Raw genomic sequence first — 16,580 nt, forward strand, 5'->3', positions numbered from 1 at the left:
GATTTTTTTTTTTGCTTTTGAGAAGTAATATAAATAGATTATTCTCAGAAAAAGAAAAAAGTAACATAAAGGATTATTCTCTTCAATAAAAAAAAAAAAAGATTATTCTCATAAAAAGAAAAAAAAGTAATATAAAGGGATTAAAAGTCAAAATGAGTAGTTAAGGAGAAAAAAAAAATAACATAAACGGATTATTCTAAAAAATAATAATAATAATAATAATATAAAGGGATTAGAAGTCAAAATGAGTAGTTAAGGGTAAAAAAGTAAATTAACTCATGACACATGGCAAGTGGAGAGCAGATTGTCCTTATTTGTAAGATTTAATCCTTATAAAGGGATTACAAGTCAAAATAAGTAGTTAAGGGTAAAAGAGTAAATTAATTCATGACATGTCGCAAGTGGAGAGCATATTGTCCTTAAGTGTAAACTATTGTCCTTAAGTGTAAACTTTTGTCCTTAAATGTTCAAAACCAAATGATGTGGAGTTTTTTGTGTTTTGAAATCCTATCAAGGGGTATATTAGGGGTCATCATTTGGCCAGCGGGCCTAAAAGCCCATGGGCGCCTGCCCGGCCCAGTGGGCAAAAGCCCGGCTCGGCCCGCAGAAAAGCCCATCTCGGCCCTGCCCATTGGGCACGAGGCAGGGCTAGGGCAGAGGGTTCAAAGCCCAGGCCCGGCCCGCGGCCCGGCCCGTTATATGCCCATTAAAGCCCGCCCGGCCCGGCCTTATAAGCCCGCCCGAAAGCCCATTCAATTTTTATATTAATATATTTTTATGTAGTTATATTGAACTAATTATTGCATTAGGCCATATGTTTTTTTAATTTTGTATTTTATTTTGTTCAATAATTAACATATCATCATTTTGTCATAGGTTTTTGTATTTTTTTAACAAAATAATATGACATATAAATATAATGGGCTCGGCCCTGCCCATCCAAAAAAGCCCGGCCCGGCCCGGCCCGAAAAAGCCCATAAGGCCCTGGGCCCATGGGCGGCCCTGGGCCTTGATTTTTAAGAGAAGCCCGGCCCTGCCCGGCCCGAAAAATAAAAAAAAATGTTTTGGCCCGGCCCGGCCCGGCCCGAGCCCATTAATTTTGGGCAGGGCCGGCCCTGCCCTGCCCATTGACGACCCCTAGGGTATATGTAGTTTGTTATATAAATTAAGTAATTATATATTTATTTTTTAATTTTTGATATCAATTAATCCTGGTCTTCCATTTTGAATCAAGCTAATGAAGAGTGAATCAGATGCGCTCATTTTGAATAGTGGAAGGTGGGGCCCAGCCTTCTTCCCTAACATTTTGGCTTTCTACCTTCATTCCTCAATCATTTTAACTCAAGGTATGGCTCAAGTGTGAGTTTTGCAATGAAAAAGTTGAAGATGGCTTACACATTTTTATGGAATTAAAGTGATTTGGAAGCATTGTACTTTGCCTCTGGACGTCACAAATCATCCCAACTTATCTTTGTATGAATGGGTCAGATGGGTTTTCAAGGTATTATCTAAAGATTCTATTGAAATGTTTTTGACCGTACTTTGGGTCATATGGACAGAACGTAACAATGTTCTGTGGAGGGAGAGCTGTGTTGTTAATCGTTTTCATGTGCTAGAGTGGGCTGCTAAATGGCTGTTGGATTAGAGAAGCTTGCGCACTCTTGGCACGCACAAGCAAGGCTAGCGTTTACATGTTCAGAGTGGTGCTGTGTATGGGAGAGGTAGCAGCGGTGTGCCTAGACAGGACAACCATACTCATAAGCATGGCAAGCGTAGCACTCCTTGGTCTGTTCCATCTCCGGGTAGAGTTAAAATTGACATTGATGGGGCATATAGCCAAGACAGAGGGGTAGGCGGAGTAGGTGTGGTTGTGAGAAATGATATGGGGCAGTGTCTTGCAGCCCTATCTAAACCATGCTCACATGCTCATTCTGCAATCCATATGGAGGCTGAAGCCCTAGGAGCGGGTTTATTAGTGGCTATTCATCAAGGCTGGGCAGAACTTGAGATCGAATCAGATTGTGTTGCGCTGCTTGATGCCATCTCTAAGGAGGAGGATGACTACTCTTTCATAGGTTGGATTGTTGAGGATTGCAAAAGGTATAGTAGTTCTTTCATTCAATTCCGACCTGTGAACCGTGAAGCAAATGATGTTGCACATTGTTTGGCACACCTTTTTTTGGTACAATGGGGGTCAAAGACCCAGAAAGAAAGCAAAAAACAGAAAGAACTAAGAAATAGTTGTGCCAACAGCTCTAGGCCTTACAAGGCCATTAGTATCATCAAGGACGTCTTGGACAATGAAGTTAGGCATTAGAGGCAGCCTGCATAACCCCCGATCTTGATCAATGCTTTTCTTTGCCAACCCATCTGCAACCATATTTCTCTCACGGTGGATGTGAGTGAATAAACAACTGGAGAAAGATTCCATAAGCTTCCTGCTAGTTTGGCACACCTTACTAGTTTTAATTATGTTGATAATTTCTTATTACAGAGCAGCCTGTTATTATTCACGTGCCCTACGAGGACTATTGTAAGTGTGCACGGGGCTCAGGTTTTATGTCCTCCTTGTTATAATTTTTTCAATTAATAATAACTTCGGGCGTGGGGATGAGCCTCCCAATTAGACTGAGTTCCAAACCCCTTTTAAAAAAAGGGTTTTTGTCCATTTACCCCATTTTTAGAGATTTTTTTCCCACTTACCCCATTAAGTTTTTTTAATTCCCTCTTACCCAAAACACTCTAAGGAGGTCTTTCCTAATACCCTATTAAGATTTTTTTTTTGTTTTTAAATTTTTTTTAATACCATTTTACCCTCACCCCTTTGAAACTTAGAGAGAGAGAGAGAGAGAGAAAGAAAATGGAGAAAGAGAAACCATAGGAGACTTCGCCGGAGCCCGTCACAGGCCACCAAAATCCTGTCAACTTTCGCCGGATTCTGGTCACCCGCCGCCGCCCACCGGAATTTGCTGAAAATCTCACCGGAAATGTTTTTTTTGCCCCTAATAGACGTCTATTGCCCCATAATAGACGTCTATTGTCCCCAAATAGACGTCTATTGCCCCCCAATAGAATTTTCTGTCCCCGAAATGGGAATTAATCTTCCTAAAATTATATAAATAAAACTTTGGTTAAACAAAAAAATGAAAAGATTATATAAATTCAAAACGTCTATTGCCCTCTAATAGATGTCTATTGACCCCCAATAGACATTCAAATTTTTTTTTTTTTTTCTGTCCTATTACTTAAAAAAAAAAACAAAATAATTGATGTGCAGAGCTAGTGCGGACTAAAACAAATGTCATTATTAACAACATGTGGCTCTGAGCCACAAGCAATCATTTACCAAAACACATCCATGCAAAGCCATCATTCTCCAATTGACAACATTTAACTCAATCTTCCACTCCCTTATCTTTTCAAATAAACTAGGACTAAATACTGTTTACTTTTTGAGCTTTTGACCATAAAACACTTCAGTCCCTGACTTTCTAATTTCACACGTTTAGTCCCTGTACTTCAAAATTTCAGACCAATAGGTCCTTACAGTCTAAAAGTCACGGTGAAATGTCTATTATGCCCTCAATTTTTTTAATTAATTATTTTTTTTTTTTTGGAAAAGGAATTTTTTTTCCCTTTCTTTCTTTCTTTCTGTTTATTTTTTTCTGTTTTTTTCCCTTTCTTTTTTCCTGTTTGAAAAATAATAATAAATAAAATAAATAAATAAAAGAGAAATGAATAAATTTATTATAAAAAATAAAAAAAACAAAAAAAACTGAGGGCAAAATAGACATTTCGCCGTGACTTTTAGACGGTAAGGACCTATTAGTCTGAAATTTTAAAGTACAGGGACTAAACGTGTGAAATTAGAAGGTCAGGGACTGAAGTGTTTTATGGTCAAAAGCTCAAGACTAAACAGTATTTAGTCCAATAAACTAATAGCATTCTCAAATCTAAGTATCTAACAATCTGAGAATAACTCAGTAACCATAGCATTCCAAGAAACCACATCCTTATCTTCATCCTATCAAACAAAAATTGGATCGATCATGACCATTATCTCACAAGTTCGGATCCACAACCCAGCACAGCCCACGAATTAATGGTGAGAATAATCTACGACCACCTTATCTCCGACTCCGTCAAAGGCATCATCCATCCCAAGCTCACCGGCTGACTCCGCTTCATGGACTCCCTCCTCGAATAGTAGCGCCGAGCCATCACCATGAATAGCTCCTCCATCAACCACCGCGACCACTCCGTCACCTTCATCGACTCACCGAGCCACATAGACTTTGTTGTTACATTTTAATATTTTATTATTGAAATTAAATTTGGGTGAATTTATTTTGTGTTTAATTTCTGAATTTATTTGTGTGTTTAAATTCAGAATTTATTTTGTAACTCATGGTGTTTTATTTTGATTTATTTTGGGTTTTAATTCTTGTAACCTATGGCTTTTGGTTACTACCCTATTAATTATAGGGAGTGTCCTAAGAGCCTATAAATAGCACAATTTGTTGCATGCTAAAACAGATCATTTACTTTTACATAATACTATTACAAAATACTACTATTCACCCATCAACTTTCTTTCCAGAATCCCCCAAAGTGTCTTGTGTGTTTTTTGGCCAAAGAAAGGTGTTCTTTTGGTAGAGCTTTGGGTTCCTCCAATTTGTGCAGATTGGTGTGAGCCACATAACTTGTTGTTGTATCCTGGAGAGGACAAGTCAAGAGATTTCTAGTGCACCGGCATTGTTCCGCTGTGAAGACTTGAACTCTATTTAAGTTAATTAGTCTAGTTTACTCTACTTCTAAACTAATTATAGCTATATACTTATTTGTTTTGGCAAAAGAATGATCAAATATAGAGGGTCTAGATTTGTGTATGGGGTCATGAATGATGAATTGTTTGATCCCTGCTGATTTTGGTTTGTTTGTTTTTATAAAACCAACTAGCTTTTGTTAACAAAATGCTAGAGTAGAACACAAGTGTTTCTTACAAACGAAAGCAAACATTTACCTGTTTACATTCTTTGTCAAAAAGAAAAGAAAAGAAAAAAATACAACTTGTGCTTAGGTTTCAATAAAGGTTACATAGATAGCTACAAGTACTACATTTACATTAATACATGTTTCCAAATGGCACAATACATCAATTTCTTATTTATGTTTTGTAATTATAGCTTCCTTGATTTGCTGCCATTACTTCTTGCAAGTGTACCAAAATTTCCAGCAAATGCTTAGCTTATTATGCTCCTTCTTCTTGATTTTTCTTTAGCTGGAAGTTCTATTAAAACCTGCAACACATGCACAAAAACATATTAGAAGAAGAAGAAGAAAAAAAAAAAAATCTGGAATGTTATTTGTTTTATTTAACTGCTGAGTCACCTAGCAGCTTATTAGAAACACATGTGTACACACTTCTAACCACAATTAAGAACCTGCAGACTTAAAGTTAAGTGTGTGAAGCAAGTGGCTGCTCTTAGAACAGCTTAAAACTTGGGCAAAAAGCTCAAAGCAGGAGCTGGCAGTTTGGGATAACTTTCAGATGTTTTTTTCTAAGCAGGAGGTGGCAATAAGCTGCTCTTAATGTTTATCTAACTGACTGAGCTAAGCAGGAGGTGGCTAGTCTACATATAGGTTCTCATGATTTCATCTTCTAGTATAAAAAGGCCTTTACCTGCAGTAAGAAACACAAGGGAGAAAACATAGCAGAAAACAATTTAGAGACTCTAAAGTTAGCAAAGTCCAGAAAACAAGCTTTGAGAGGTTTGGAAACAAAGCCTCAGCTTTACTAAACCAGGTTTAAGGTAGGGGAAGTTTTGGGGAACCTCAAGTTTGATTATATCAGTCATTGATATGATTTTGAGTGATATTTGCTGCTGATCAGATTGTTTATGTTGTGTAAAATATTTGTTTAGTTCATTATCATGTTGTTTTATCTAATCCTAGCTTGAAGAAAGAAATGGTTGTGTAGTTGAGTCTAATACTCGTAAGGGACCAGCAAAGTCAGCCAATGGTATATACACTTGGGGAGAGAAGCCCCTTCAATTATTATTGATAAAACGATCTAATGTTTGGCAAGAAGACACTGGTGACCGAGATTAGTACAAGATTACTAACAATCAGAGTATAAGAAGTTATTTTCTGTATTGCATCATCACTAATTATATGTTTGAGGTTTGCTCTACTGAGCTTTAAGCTCACCCCTTTTATGATATTGTGCAGATCATGCTCTTGGGGGTTAGAATTTAATTTCTGGAAATCTGGGAGTAGGAGAAGGAGAAATAAATTTTTAGTTTACTGTTTTGGTTTATGTTTGTACAATAAAGCTTATTTTATAAGCTTGCTTTGGTTTTTCTTGTAAGAACTTACTTTTGTAATAAAGAGTTCAACCACAAGTCACCTCTGATTCTCATTTTTTTTCAATATAGTTTTTATTTGCCAAAGTGTTTCTTATCTTTGACAATTAAAAGCTATTCACACCCTTACTCAAAAAAAAAAAAATATATGGCAGTTTTCCGGGTTAGGGTGTGACATCCGCAGAGGGCTTGAATCTCCTTAAAGAGAGCGAGATACCCGCGCCTCAGCCTATTGTCAACGAGTTTCTCATATAGAAATTATAATTTTTATTGTAATTTCACCATCAGACTTCTGCCGCGAAGTCTCCACCGCCGTGACTCGGACTCGGACTCCAGCGCTCAAACGAGAGAGAGATCGGTGAGCGAAACAGGCTCCGGTCTACGTATCGGAGGGAAGAGAGAGAGTGAGAGAGAGTTTTGGTTTCATAGAGAGAGAAGGGGAGAGTCTAGAGAGAGACACAGAGAGGAGAGAGATCAAAGGGAGGAGAGAGATAGAGAGTACCAATAACTGTAGTTATTTAATGAGGAAGTGAGCAGAATAGTCATTTCAATTTAAATTGGGTTAGTGGGAATAAAAATCTGTTATTGAGGTAAATGAAATAACTTTAGCTCATTTTGAGGCTTTTAGTCAAGGACCCTAAAAAAAATGATAACAAATTACTATTTTACTCTTCTTTTGGAAAAAAAAATATTATTTTTTGAGATAATTCTTCCCAATTTAATAATATGCATATCTAAAACATAGTTGAAAAATAAATAGAAATAAAAATTTGTAATGGTTGATCGATACCCTAGCTTTATAATTCTGATGAAATGAGGCCTTGCACAGCGGCATTCACAAACGCGTCAATTAAAGAAGGCATCTAAAATATTTGCTAAAACTTTTATTAATTAACTATACATAGAGTTATACTAGAAAGTTCGCCCGTGCATGCTGCGGGTTTGTGTCTTTTATAGGCGATAAGAGTAGTAATTACAATGCTTGCCAAATATGCTATTGTTTTACATATCATAAAAGCTGGTTCACAAAGTAAAAACTCATCCAAACTTGAGACTATTCCAGCCTACATGCATAAGAGAAGACAATTGGTAAGGAAACTGATGAGGTACGTTCATTGGTTTAAAATGGTACTAACTTTGGAAGTAAGTTGTCCTTTCGCATCTCTGCTAGTCCCACATTTCTCATTGATGAAATTTACGAAATCTTTCAAGTCTCAGCCTCCACCATACTCTTCACCATCCTTGTTGCCCTTTAGAAAAGAAAAAAAATTCAATGTCAGATATCAACTCACTCCATACCTGCACAAGACTTGCACAGAACTACTGGTCTTATAATGAAACTATAAATATTGATTGCTACAAATATTTTAAAGAACAAAATTCATATTTCATTTAATAAAAACGAACCTATTATACAAAACTGCAGCCTTAGACGACAACACAGTCTAGAACTTTAGCCTCTTTCGTCCTAACTTAACGGTTACTGAGCTGAACCTTCACTCTAACCACTAACTATCTTCAGTCTCCAAAGAGAATTTATCCTGATAGTATTGACCTGCAAAAACTAAGAGCATCATTAAGGCCAAGTAGTCTGTGTATCAAATAAGCCATTGTGCTATCAAAAATTGGCTAACATATTCTCTTTAAAAAAACACAAGACAAAAAATACCAAAAACAAAAAATCAAATCAAATCATAAATGTCACTAAAAAGGGAGATGAAATCAGAAGTATGTGATGTAGTTAAATTACAATTTAACTATAGATTTCTTTTAATGATGTCCATACATGTTTTTGTGCATTCAATATGCAGATAGATGAAGGGAAAGTGCTATAAGCTTTACAGGTTAACATTTTGAGTGTCACCTAATCAATTATGTTTTAGTTGAAGTGAACTAAGATTCTAGCTGTTCTGTTTCTTTTTCTCTGTAATTTTTTATTAAGCATACAAAAGGAGGAAGAGTCAACAAAACAACAATGTTCAGAAGTATACACCAAAAGAAAAAAATCTAATTGAAAGTTGTTATCAATTGTATAGCTGAATTTATCAAATTGAAGGTTTATATGTTCATGTACCTGAAAGTAAAAAAGGAAAAGACACAGAAAAACTTGAGAAATAACTCAAATAAGGAAATGATTGTGGAAATATGCGAAAGGAACTCAAATAAACCACACTGACAATTTCAAATGTATCAGAGTTTACAAAAAGTAAGTAAAAAGCCACTTCAATGTCTGAAGCACAGAGTGAAACCAACAACTGAATAGCAAATGAAGTTTGTAATGTTAATGAATGAAATCAAATGAAACCAATTTTCATTAGCATAAGAATACCAAAAAAAAAAAAATCAAACTTTAATGTTCAAAATCAGATATAGGAACCAAAAGCAAAGAGACACTGTAGTACTTTAATGCATTATAAAATAGAACCTATCTTAAGACACTAATCATATTGCACTAGGCAAAATCATAATCTACAGCAACCAAAAATGCAGGTTCCATGCTGTAGGAAAAAAAGATGCTACTTATATAAGCCCCATCAATAAGCTCAAAACATATTCTTTTCCTCCTAGCTTGATTGTGTATAACAAATTCAAGTTTCTACCCAAAAATCAGAACACTGCTCTACTTTATGAACAATAGAATGTAACTCATTCTCTGAATTGTAAACAGAAATGTACAAAACAAACGAATCTACAGATAAAGTAGAAGCAATGTGAGCGATGTATGTGCTGAAAAAGTACCTTGATTGGCAGATTCAAGCTTCTCCTTTTCTTCAAACCCAAGGGCGCTATCGAAATTTTTCTTGATGTTCTTGATGCTCTCCTGGAGTTTATTTACAGCACTAGTTAAAGACAATAATTATGAATTATAATTATTGCAAAGAAAATAGTTGTATTTATTACTGGCATGGGTTTCACCCTGCTTGTATGTACAATATTGCATTGTGCGGTTGGCAACCTATTGCACAACTCTGATATGGATAGTCAAAATTATCTTATGCATTACTTACTGTGTTGCCACTAATCCATGCATACCATATTGAATTCCCCATCCAAAATTCCAACGGACATATAAAATCTAATCCAATCAAAGCGAAGCATAGCAATGTGAGAGGGAGAAAAACAAATAGCCCAGAAAGAGAAAGTAACCTGAGAGTTGAAACCAGTGGTGTTGTTAACAATGCTTAAATTCTCTTCTGCTTCTTCTTCTTGTCTCTGCAAGGGTCAAGAGCTAGCATGAGCTCAGAGTAAAGGTAAGACGTGAGATGAATCTTATTGATCACCCTCTTGTTTGGGGTTCACTTGAGAAAGTTAGAAAAAACATTGACGACTTAGATCATTGGTGATTATCCAAAATAACATTGAATCTGACCTACTGCAACACTGTTTCTACCATTACGAACCGTTTTAAAATGTAGACAGTGAAAAGAGACCCAATTTTCACAAAACCCAAATCAAACACATACCTCTTCTTCTATTGTCCTTGCAAACTCAGTCAAAATTCTAGCAGCGATCGTTCCTGTTCTTTTTCCTACCCGAACGGTCTACAATCAAAATCAAACATCTTACATCAAATCCATAATTAACAATTTAGTCTGATCAAGTCTAATCTCATAAACCAAACATCCATAACCGATACAATACACAAAACAACAACAAAGATGAATAAAACTAACAAGCAAACCTCTTTTCTTTGCTTCCACTTCAAACCTCTCCCCCTTCAATATGCACAGCCTGCAAATTAAAAGCAGAAAACAAAAGTAAAAAACCAGATTCAACCTATAAACAATTCAATTAAAAATTTCAAAATAAAAAACCAGAAACACATTCATCACTTAGATTGCAGTCCATGAGTATACCCAAATTTGTCTTCTTCTCCAGTAGAACAAAACTGACGAATCTTGCTCCCTCTGCAAATGAAATCGATTCAAAACCACAAACCAAAATTCCTCCACAGATAATCACAAACAGACAAATGCTCTCACCCTTTCTCAAACTATAACCCAACCAATCCAAAAGACGTAACGAAAACTGCATAGAAGCCAATCACAAAATCATGATATGTTGTTACCTAGTATTACGTTTATTAGTGACTTGACACCCATTACTTCCCAAAAAAAAAAAAAATCTCTAGAAATCAAATAGAATAGTCTACAGTAAGACATGGATATGTTTTCGTGTAAAACAATTCTTGATTCTTAATCCCATATTGATTGTGCAAAGCACACGAGGAAATAATGGTCCAAAAATCTCAAAAGAATAAGGCATGCAACGTACAAAAGGAGACATGCGGGATTTATAATTTATGAAATGTTTAACGAATGCATTGTCCTCCCAGAAAGGTTCATGGTCCAGCAATATCAAATATCTATTCGGATAGGAGGACTAATGGCTTTGATTCTATCCCAACCATTATCAGGATTGGAAAGCACCATCTTGCATCATATGGAAGAAGTCCGGAAGCTGACAATTCACCCATTGACCCGGAGACAAAATCAAGATCCACCAGGATCAAAGTGAAGAATATCAGATGCAATGACCTTTAGAAGGGGCACGTTCTCACTGAAGCCAAAGGACAAAGCTATGTTCACTTTCGAACCATATAAGAAAGTGATTTCTTGTTTTGGCAAAGCTGCATGCCACTTGATAGATATAAGCTTAGCCTTGATGAGGTCTCTGTCATGCATGGACTGCATATGATTCTTCCTTGGATGCCACAGAATAAGATGGTCTTGGGTATGTTACGGGAAGGATTCCCCTTTGCACATCAAGAGTCGAGATAAATGGTCTTTCTGTGATGCACTGAAGTCAAGTTTGCTTGCCCAAGTAGATGCAGGGTTTCTCCTTGCTGACCACTTTGGCCTGTAATTCCACCATATGCCACTGAGCCAGAGTATAAAGCAAAAGGCAGATTGTTTTAACTATGAAACAAAAGCTCAAAGGGCAGAGTAAAAACAAGTCACCATTCCAAGATACGTGCAAAAACAGGTATGGACAGGTCCATGCATGTCCAAATTTGACCAAAAAAAGCTAAAAGGCATACCAGGTATTCCCCTCAACTACCAAACTAAGTTACAACAGCCTTCTAGTCTTGAACAGTAGAATAGAGAGTGCAGTTTTTGAGATCAACAGATAAGGACTCCCATAATGACTGTAAGAACCTAAATCTCTCTTGTGTAGTCTTTGAAGATCCTTTTATTCCTTTCCGTCCAGAATACCCAGAACCGAATCAAAAATTGCAGACTGCAGTTAATTATGAACAGAAACAGAGAACCCAAAAGTCTATAGCAGCAATATTACCAACTGAATCAAGTAGAAGCCCTACGTTGTCAAGGAAAAAAATAAAAAAATGATGCCATAACATAAGACAGTGCCATAACCAAAGGAAAACATAAAACAAAAGTTCAATGCAAATTGTAAAGGTTGAATGGGCAGCATTGTTGCATATTAACGAGAAAGCCCCGTCCAAGTGCAGTCCTATCATCATTACAAACGTCATTTATCAAACAATGCAGACCTCATACCCATTGAATAGAAGTAATGTACTGAACACAATCATGCTCTTATTTTCCCTAAACATGAGAAACCGACTACTTTTGTTATCTTTCATTCAAGTGCTTACCGTAAATGCCTAATTCAAAATACTGAAACCTTAAATGCACAATTCACCATGATGAATTGATGTTGCATGTTAGTAAGTATAATACCAACTGACAAGTATCTGTTAATACAGCAAAAGCAAGGGATTCTTGAGAACAAACACCAAATAAGGACTTTAAGGAGAAACCAATTAAAGATCAAACAGAAGGCAAATTTCAAAATATCCGAAATTGAAACCACACTAATACATAATTATGAGACTGTCCTCATTTTTCCTATAGTAATGAACCCGGCCAATACACAACTCAACATTAATGAAAGCAATCTATTCATGTTACTTTATTAAGCACTGAAATCCAATGCAACCAACCTTTTGTTGTTGATTCTGATTCCCATTTGGTAAAAAATAAGGTTTGTTCGGCCAAATAAAATAAGCTGTCCAAGAACCCCATGAAGTAGTGGTATATCCCTAAATTTTCAGAGTAGGTGAACCAATATCAGCTTCCGTCACCAATCAGACCCGCTACTTGACCACTCTTGGTTAAACCAAGTGGCTGATACATATTTTCATCCAAACAGAAAGCAAAGCAAGCCACATTGACAGAAGCTGCTGTTGTAGATTATTCTGAGTCCCTCCTTAGTAAGAAAAAACATTGGTTTGGCCAAGTAAGACAAGGCTCTCCACGAAAGAATCCATGAAGTAGTAGTCATATGCCTGATTTCCAAAATCTCTAAACTGTTTGTCCTCGGGGTCATAAGACTTGAACGAATTGAACTCTTCGTCTCGACCCATTCTGACCACCACCTGACCACTCTTTGTAAAACCAAATGGCTCGATCCGAAGTTCTTCTTCCGGAGATCCTAGCAGACGCACATTGAATAATTTAGTCCATGATTCGGCCACACCGTACTCTTTCATGACCCACAAGTCAAAACAAGAGTCTCCCTGCAACTCAAATAACGCAAGCCAGCACTGATCCCCATCACCATGGTACCTTGAAATCATTGGTGGACCACTCCAACCTTGGCGAATCTCAACATTGCGAAATGATTCATCAACCATATCCAATGCCACAACGGAAACAGCAAACTCCTCCTCCTCCTCCTCCTTCGTCGGGCGGCTTTGAACCCAGTGAAAAGCACCGTTGACAAAAGCATGACAGTGTCTATAAGGGGAAAAATCGGCAGGAACATTATTAAGACTCTTCCAAGCACCTCCTGAGGCTAAGGACCAGACCTCAACCTCGCGATGGATTCTCTCGACAATTCTCACAACCTTATAATCATCAATACGAGAATCATAGCAGAAATAATAACTTTCATTCCGGCAGCAATCAGTGGCAAGACTTGGACTAGGCAAAAACCCGAACTTTCTAATGGATGGATTCCAGAGAATTACAGGAGGGCATGGGTCACGGTCAAATGAGTAAAGAGAAAGGCAAACGAGTCCGTTACAAGTTCCGACCACTTGGTAACTGATACCTTTGGTCCAATTGCTACTGTCGTCGTCGTTGTGAATTGGATTTCGGAGGTTGGAATACTGACCGAATAAAGCTGCAGGGTTATCCCAATGCAGATCGTCTGATTGGTCGGAGCTGAGTAGGAGGAGCTCCGAAACGCCGTCGTGGGTTTGATTCTTGAGGTGGGTTTGAATGAAGGTAGGGTTTTTGATGAGAGAGTTCCATAACTTGCACACGGCGCTGCATCTAATAACCTCTTTGACGGGCAACTTCAACAGGATTTTGTCCACGATTTCTTCAGGAAAGTAGTCTTCGACTCCCCATTGTTGTTTTTGGGTCTTCATCGTCGGAGCCGCTACGCCGATGGGACCTCTGGGCTTTGTATTTGATCGAATGCGTCGAGTTTGAGATGCGGTTGTTGGGTTAGTTGTTCCTCCTGCTCCGTATTCAAAGGACCGAAAAGACCCTACTAAGTCACACGTCTCTGGCTACGCAAAACCGAACCCAAGTTAATCTGGAATTCTAGTAACGGAAGTACGAGTTTGATGGTCTTTTGACTTGACCGACACTAGTACAATTTTCTGTACCCAGTAAAAAGTGAAAAACGATAATTTAACGTTTGTTTTAGGGAATCGATATTTGAGAGAAAATTGTTGTGTGTATTCTCATTGATAATAGGGGCTCTTTATATAGATAGAGTATTACAATTCATAGAATCTGAATTGTACAAGGAAAGATAATCATACAATGAATGGATATCTCTAATATCGATCCCGATCACCTGGTCAGCAACTGACCAGGGGTCCGATTTCAATCGGACGGTAAGTGAGCAAATGATCCCTAGTCAGTTACTGACCAAGTGATCGGGACTGTCTCTAAGATATTCTTCGAGATTATCACTAATTAAAACCTCATTACCACTAGGTCAAGTAACCTAGAGTTTGGGTCAGACACAATTTGGATCTACTTGGAGTTGTGTCGCCCAAACGCGGTGCTTCTCTCTTTGCCTCGTCAAAAACCTTGCCGAGTAACAAAAACCCACTGGGACAAAAATAACCTCAGTCGAAAGAGAAAAAGAGCACAACACACCCTTCACATTTCGAGATCAACATGTGGACATCTCCCCCTGATGACTATGATCAAGGGAGTTCAGATAACTTTCGCAAACCAATGCTTGCAACATGTTTCTCGAATGTGGATTTGGGCAATGACTTAGTGAATAAGTCTGCCACATTGTCCTTAAATCGAACCTGATTCACTTTGATCTTGAAGAGCTTTTGTTATTACTGATTGTAGAAGAACTTAGGCGATATGTGTTTGGTGTTGTCGCCTTTGATGTAGCCTTGCTTCATTTGCTTAATGCAAGCAGCATTATCCTCATAAATGCTAGTAGGCTCATCTATGGTGGATTCCAAACCAAAATTACTTCGAGTATGAGTATCTATGGATCTAAGCCTTATACATTCATGAACTGCTTCGTGAAGAGCAATAATCTCTGCATGTTTCGAAGTAGCGACTAAGGTCTGTTTAGTAGACCTCCAAGATATCGCGGTCTTACCCATGGTGAATACATAACCAATTTGGGAACGTCCTCTGTGCGGGTCAGAGAGGTACCCAGCATAAGCAAAACCTTCCAAAACACTTATGTCATTTTAGGATGGGGAGAGAGAACGCAGACCACTGTTGGTGGTGTTCTTAACATATGATGGGTCCTAATCCATCGTCTCTCTATAGGGATAGAACAAGCCCATATCGATTGTACCACTTAGGTATCAAAAGATTTCTTTAACACCAGTCCAATGGCGTCGTGTTGGTGCAGAGCTATATGTAGCTAACAAGTTCATGGCAAATGAGATGTCCGGTCTTGTGCATTGTGCTAAGTACGATGATGCACCTATTGCACTTAGGTAGGGCACTTCTGCCTCTAGCACATCTTCGTCGTCTCCTTTTGGACGGAATGGATCCTTCTTTGGATCAAGACTAAGGACGACCATTGGGGTGCTTGAAGGCTTAACTTTGCTAGTATTGAGACGCCTAAGCATCTATTGGGTATAAGTTGATTGATGAATCATGATACCATCTTCATGGTGCTCAAGTTCCAAATCGAGGCAAAACTGTGTTTTCCCAAGATCTTTCATCTCAAACTCAGATTTCAAGTGTTTAGCGGTTTCCCTCAACTCTTTAAGGGTGCCAATTATGTTCATGGCATCGACATAAACAGCTACTATTGCAAATTCAGAACTTGTTCTTTTTATGAACACACGTGGGCATTATTCATTATTGATATATCCCTTCCCAATCAAGTAGTCACTTAGACAATTATACCACATCCATCCGGATTGCTTCAATCCATATAGTGAGCGTTTCAATCTTATTGCAAATGCGCTCTATGGTTTAGAGCCACTTGATTTGGGTAACTGAAGTCCATCTGGGACCTTCATGTATATCTCTGTATCTAGATCCCCATATAGATACGCAGTAACCACATCCATAAGCTGCATGTTCAGTTTTTAGGAAACTACCAAACTGATAAGTTAGCAGAACATGATAACGTCTATTACGGGAGAGTAGGTCTCCTCGTAGTCGATTCCATGGCGTTGTGAGAAGCCTTGTGCCACAAGGAGAGCTTTGTACCTTAGAATCTTGTTTCTCTCATTGCACTTTCTAACGAATACCCATTTATGACCAAATGGTTTGGTGTTAGGCGGTATTGGCACAGCTGGCCCGAATACCTTTCTCTTCGCTAGAGAATCAAGTTCTTCCTGGATCGCATCTTTCCATTTTGGCCAATCAGCTCTACGTTGACATTCATCAACGAAGTGTGGTTCAATGTCATCGGTCTCAATAATCTCACGCGCTACCGAATACGCGAATACATCATCAATGATGATGGAGTTTCTTTCCCACGTCCCATGTACACTAGTGTAATTCACAGAGATCTCTACGTTCTCAAGGATAGGTTCTGACATTGAGGCGTCCCCCAAAGATGTCTCTTGGACATGATTATAATCCGGAACATTCTCATAGGATGGATTTTGAGTATCGATGATCAAAGGATTTGTTTGTGCCTCATTCGCTCTCTTTCTAAGGCGAGTATCCTTCGAACCAATCGGTCTACCGCACTTCCTCGCAGGACCTGCGGCCATAGACACCACAT

General features: G+C 38.0%; 1 protein-coding gene across 20 annotated transcripts; it reads right to left on the reverse strand.

The window, feature by feature from the left end:
• Window positions 1-7,227: 7,227 nt before the first annotated feature.
• Window positions 7,228-13,902, reverse strand: LOC112189331 (F-box/kelch-repeat protein At3g23880). 20 transcript variants are annotated; one of them, XM_040514945.1, is made up of 10 exons: window positions 12,334-13,902; window positions 10,904-11,225; window positions 10,349-10,394; window positions 10,223-10,273; window positions 10,048-10,097; window positions 9,830-9,907; window positions 9,513-9,578; window positions 9,105-9,186; window positions 7,773-7,920; window positions 7,228-7,615 (listed from the first exon to the last, which is right to left on the reverse strand). In XM_040514945.1, exon 1 carries the CDS (start codon window positions 13,765-13,767, stop codon window positions 12,601-12,603), a length of 1,167 nt encoding a protein of 388 aa, XP_040370879.1. In that variant the 5' UTR covers window positions 13,768-13,902; the 3' UTR covers window positions 7,228-7,615; window positions 7,773-7,920; window positions 9,105-9,186; window positions 9,513-9,578; window positions 9,830-9,907; window positions 10,048-10,097; window positions 10,223-10,273; window positions 10,349-10,394; window positions 10,904-11,225; window positions 12,334-12,600. The 20 variants fall into 20 exon arrangements, 18 of the variants coding, with proteins under 18 accessions (XP_040370879.1, XP_040370876.1, XP_040370873.1 ...); XM_040514942.1 differs by having other exon boundaries at window positions 10,774-11,225; XM_040514939.1 differs by having other exon boundaries at window positions 10,641-11,225.
• Between the last annotated feature and the right edge of the window lie 2,678 nt (window positions 13,903-16,580).

This window comes from Rosa chinensis, chromosome 2, assembly GCF_002994745.2.
Source record: "Rosa chinensis cultivar Old Blush chromosome 2, RchiOBHm-V2, whole genome shotgun sequence".
NCBI classification, from domain to species: Eukaryota; Viridiplantae; Streptophyta; class Magnoliopsida; order Rosales; family Rosaceae; genus Rosa; species Rosa chinensis.

Bases quoted from the DNA above. Each gene is read 5' to 3' on its own strand.
- LOC112189331 (XM_040514947.1), bottom strand. From the start codon at position 13,767: ATGAAGACCCAAAAACAACAATGGGGAGTCGAAGACTACTTTCCTGAA.